Here is a 5019-nt window from a genome sequence, read left to right as displayed (position 1 = left end):
ATCATCCACCTACACCTCCTTGCCGACGACGTCACCCCGCCGTCTCCTCCGTGTCGCTCCGCTGAGCGACGATCGCCCGCCCCGAGGCGCTAGTAGGGTCGCCTCCCCGGGGCAAGCGTGGCTTCAAATCTTCGACCTCGCTCTGATACCAATTGTTGGGATTCGCCCACGGATCAATCACATGAAACTAGACAAACAAACGCGGAGATAAAATTTATCGCCAAGGGCACATATCGTGCCCTCTATTCTTTTCTTTATTTTCTGCTTTTCTCAACTCACGATACAACTTCTGATTACAAGTAACGATCCTGGCGTGTATATATACACGGCCAGGCAACACAACGACTCCTACTAGGACTCCACTTGAACTAGTACGACACGGCTGACCAACTCTAATTTCCAAAGTGGACTTGGACATACTTACTGACTCTACCACGTCTAAACCTACCAATACTAACTCATCTAGGACTCAACTAGTACTCCACGTATAGCTATCTCGTGTTTCTGAAACAAACACAACTACACTAGAGACTAGGAAACTAAGCCAAACATACCTCTCCTCTGGTACGTTTAGATTATTTCCAACAATATTTTTATCGTAGGTATTTTTAATGTCTCGACTAGCTCTTGACATTACATTAGTGCAGGCGCCACGTGTAAATGGGACTCCATCTATCCCAAATAGATACCACAGATTTGTTACATGTGTATCTAGAAAAAACGGTTACAACTAATTCGGAACAGTGGGAGTATCATTTAGTATCATTATATTTTTTTTACCGATGAGCTAAGTGGGTAGAGTTATGTAAGGAAACAACTGTCCAGTTGAGTAGCTGGCTTGATAGAAAAGGAACTATTGACCAGTTCTTTCTTTTTGTCCTGAATCTTCGACTATGATATGTTTGGATCTAATTTGGACGAGAGAAGGAAAGAAGCCTATAAATGGACGTATAACTGATACGGTTGGAAAACACAATCGAGCCTCGTCACCACTAGGTAGCCGCATAAGGATTGAGCAACATTAGATATGTCTCAGGCTCTCAATTCATCACTCCCGACAATCACTATACTGTTATCTTTCTTGACACTTTTTGCATGTGCTTCTTCATCACATGGCATTGGCACCACGCTTGGTGACGAATCCAGTGAGGACTTCCAGGCCCTCCTTTGTCTCAGGAACCACCTTTCTAACCATGCGGAAGCCCTTGCCTCGTGGAACAGTACACTGCAGTATTGCAGTTGGCCCGGTGTCACCTGCGGCAAGAAGCATGCATCTCGCGTGAGAGCAATTGACCTTGAATCGCTAGGGCTGGACGGCCAAATACCGCCATGCATCGGTAATCTCACTTTTCTCAGAAGAATCAACCTCCGGGGTAATCTGCTGAATGGTAGAATCCCACCTGAGGTAGGCCATCTGGATCGTCTCGTTCATTTAAACCTTCAATCGAACAAGTTTACTGGTCAAATACCGTATTCTTTATCTAATTGCTCTAGCCTTCAGATCATTGATCTCGGGAACAACTCCTTCCAGGGGGACATCCCGCCAGGTTTGGCCAACTGTGTAAATCTAACAGAGGTCTACCTCGATAGCAACGTGCTCCATGGAAGCATTCCGGTTGGGTTCGGCGTGCTTCCTAAGCTTTCAATTCTATTTCTTCCTAGCAACAACTTGACTGGACATATTCCTTACTCACTTGGAAGCAGCCCATCACTCACCTATGTCAACCTGACGCACAACAGCCTAACTGGAGGCATCCCACCTCTCCTTGCAAATAGTTCATCCCTTGAAGCTTTGGACTTTGAACACAATGACCTCTGTGGCGAGATACCTCCAGCTCTCTTTAACAGTTCCTCTCTTGTACTCATAAACTTTAAACAAAATAATCTCTTTGGGTCTGTTCCACATTTCTCACACACCTCACCACTGATAAGTCTCGACCTGACCTTCAATAATCTCGCTGGCGAAATTCCTTCCTCTGTAGGAAACTCTTCTTCCCTTTTCGAGCTTTTGCTTGCAGGGAATCGCTTGCAAGGACACATACCGTGGACTCTTAGTAAATTACCACAGTTGCAAACTTTAGACCTCAATTTCAACGATCTCTCAGGATCCGTCCCAGATTCTCTCTACAATATATCCGCACTCGCATACTTTGGCATGGGTGGTAACGGCCTCGTTGGAGAAATTCCAGAAGACATTGGCCGTACTCTTCCAAACATCGAAGCATTCGTTGCTCGAGAAAATAAATTCCGAGGTCGTATTCCAGATTCAATGGTCAATGCCACAAGTCTTCAGGTAATTGATCTCGGTGATAATGCATTCCATGGTATTGTTCCTTATTTTGGGAACTTGCTCAACTTGACCACTCTAGATCTAAGCAAGAACCAGCTCGAAGCCGGAGACTGGAGTTTCCTTCCCTCTCTCGCCAGTTGCACAAAGCTAGTAAGGTTACAGTTAGATACAAACAACCTACATGGGAACCTGCCAAATTCCATCGGCAGTCTTCCCAAAAGCTTACAGGTTTTGGTGTTAACAGACAATAAAATTTCTGGCCCGATACCACATGAGATAGGGTGCCTCACAAACCTCACACTTCTTTACATGGGCCAAAATCTGCTATCTGGAAACCTCCCAAACTCGCTTGGAAACCTTCCACACCTGTTCGTTCTAAGCTTATCCCAAAACAAACTATCTGGGCAAATACCACCTTCAGTTGGAAACCTCAGTCAACTAAGTGAGCTCTACTTGCAGCAAAATCATCTGAGTGGGTCCATCCCAGTAGCTTTAGCACAATGCAACAAGTTACACACCTTAAACCTCTCCTGCAACTCCTTTGACGGAAAAATACCAAAAGAACTCTTTACTCTTTCCACACTTTCTGAAGGTCTTGACCTCTCTTACAACAAACTCTCTGGACCTATACCAATGGAAATTGGAGGGTTAATCAATCTTTCCCCACTCAATATTTCCAATAACCAGTTGACCGGAGAAATTCCCTCAACTCTGGGTGGATGCCTCCATTTGGAGTCCCTCCACCTTGAAGGGAATCTACTTGATGGGCGGATCCCTCAATCGTTCAACCAATTGAGAGGCATAAGTGACATGGATCTTTCTCGAAACAGCTTATCTGGTCAAATTCCAGATTTCTTTGTCGAGACCTTCGGATCCATGTCACTTCTCAATTTATCATTCAACAACCTGGAGGGACCCGTACCAATTGGCGGGATCTTCCAAAATGCAAGCAAGGTGTTTGTCCAAGGTAACAAAGAGTTGTGTGCCGTTTCGTCGCCACTAAAACTGCCACCTTGCCACACAGCTGCATCTAAACAAAAGCACACCTCCAACATACTCAAGATGGTTGGAATTTCTGCTCTTTCTATGGTCCTGCTATCATGTATTGGAGTCGTATTTATGAAGAAGGGAAGCAAGGCCAAACAAGCAGCACTTCCATCAGTCAAGGGGTTCAAGAAGATGGCCTATGCTGATTTAGTGAAAGCAACAAATGGTTTCTCTTTAGCCAACTTGGTTGGCTCAGGAAACTATGGGTCCGTGTACAAAGGTAGAATTGAGTCTGAAGAACATGCAGTTGCTATCAAAGTTTTCAAACTTGATCAACTTGGAGCAATAAAGAGCTTCCTTGCTGAGTGTGAGGCCTTGAGGAACACTCGTCATCGTAACCTTGTAAAGGTGATCACTGTGTGTTCAACAATAGATCGTGAAGGACATGAGTTCAAAGCTCTTGTTCTTGAATATATGGTTAATGGAAACCTGGAAAGTTGCCTCCATCAAACACCCCACGACCATTATCCGAAAAGGCCGTTGAGTTTGGGTTCAAGAATTGTAATAGTGGTAGACATAGCTGCTGCTTTGGATTACCTCCATAACCATTGCATGCCTCCTATGGCCCACTGTGATCTCAAGCCTAGCAATGTCCTTCTCAATGATGCCATGGGTGCATGTGTTGGCGACTTTGGATTGGCCAAGTTCCTGCACACTTACACTTCTTCGGAGACTTGTAATTCTACAAGCTTAGTGGGGCCAAGAGGATCAGTTGGATACATTGCACCAGGTAACAATTAATAAACACAAGATGGTTTAATTTTGCAAATCTATTATATAGGCATCTAAATATTAAGATTTTACTTTTTTTTAACTCGGTGAAATCTTTTCTTCAACCCATTCGTGTTGATTGGCTGCCAAAATATATTTTCATATTGCAGAATATGGATTTGGGAGTAAAGTATCAACAGAGGCCGACGTTTACAGCTATGGAATCATCATCTTAGAAATGCTCACTGGGAAGCGTCCGACTGATGACATGTTCAACGATGGCCTCAACCTGTACAAGTTTGTTGAGGAATCATTTCCTCAAAACATTGGCAACATTCTAGATCCTAGAATCGTTCCCAGCTATGGAGACGAAGAAGCAGGAAGTAACTTAAACCAAGAAAATCATCCAATGGCTGGAACAATGAGCTGCATCATCGAGCTCATTAAGCTTGGCCTATTATGCGCTGCAGAGACGCCCAAAGATCGTCCAGCAATGCAAGACGTTTACAGCGAAGTCACCGCAATCAAAGAAGTTTTTTCAGCACTGCAGGGCTGAGCAAAAGCTACAACAGCTTCTGATGCTCACATGTTCTGGTCCATGAAGACCTATGGCTAGTTTGCTTTACATGAAGCTTTATTTAGGTTTAATTAAATCATGTATGTTGTGTACCGATTTCTATTATACTAGTATATGTTTGTCACGTACTTCAGCATAAGTAATGTTGTTGAGGCTATATCAATAAAGTTGAGCATGGGGAATGTTTCTTTCAAATTGGCTGTTTTTCTATGTCTTTTATATATAGATACGAAAAAAGAATACCAAAACGGCCCGGGCATTTGTTTTGAGGAAATGGTTTCTCGACAAACTTGTAAGGCACGCTTCAATGTCTTCTAATTATTTTATTTTTCAAATATATACGACCTCTACCCCAAAATATAAGCCACATTTGTGTCCACACGTCTTTGATGCA

General features: G+C 43.6%; 1 protein-coding gene across 2 annotated transcripts; it reads left to right on the top strand.

Moving 5' to 3' along the window:
- The first annotated feature begins 986 nt into the window (after positions 1 to 986).
- LOC124683751 (receptor kinase-like protein Xa21) lies at positions 987 to 4782 on the top strand. 2 transcript variants are annotated; one of them, XM_047218206.1, is made up of 3 exons: positions 987 to 1405; positions 1532 to 4067; positions 4219 to 4782. In XM_047218206.1, exons 1-3 carry the CDS (start codon positions 1028 to 1030, stop codon positions 4602 to 4604), a joined length of 3300 nt encoding a protein of 1099 aa, XP_047074162.1. In that variant the 5' UTR covers positions 987 to 1027; the 3' UTR covers positions 4605 to 4782. The 2 variants fall into 2 exon arrangements, with proteins under 2 accessions (XP_047074162.1, XP_047074161.1); XM_047218205.1 differs by having other exon boundaries at positions 987 to 4067.
- Positions 4783 to 5019: the final 237 nt, after the last annotated feature.

This window comes from Lolium rigidum, chromosome 1 (assembly GCF_022539505.1).
Source record: "Lolium rigidum isolate FL_2022 chromosome 1, APGP_CSIRO_Lrig_0.1, whole genome shotgun sequence".
NCBI lineage: Eukaryota > Viridiplantae > Streptophyta > Magnoliopsida > Poales > Poaceae > Lolium > Lolium rigidum.
Note: the sequence above shows the minus strand (reverse complement) of the source record. Positions and strands in the feature narration are given on the sequence as shown.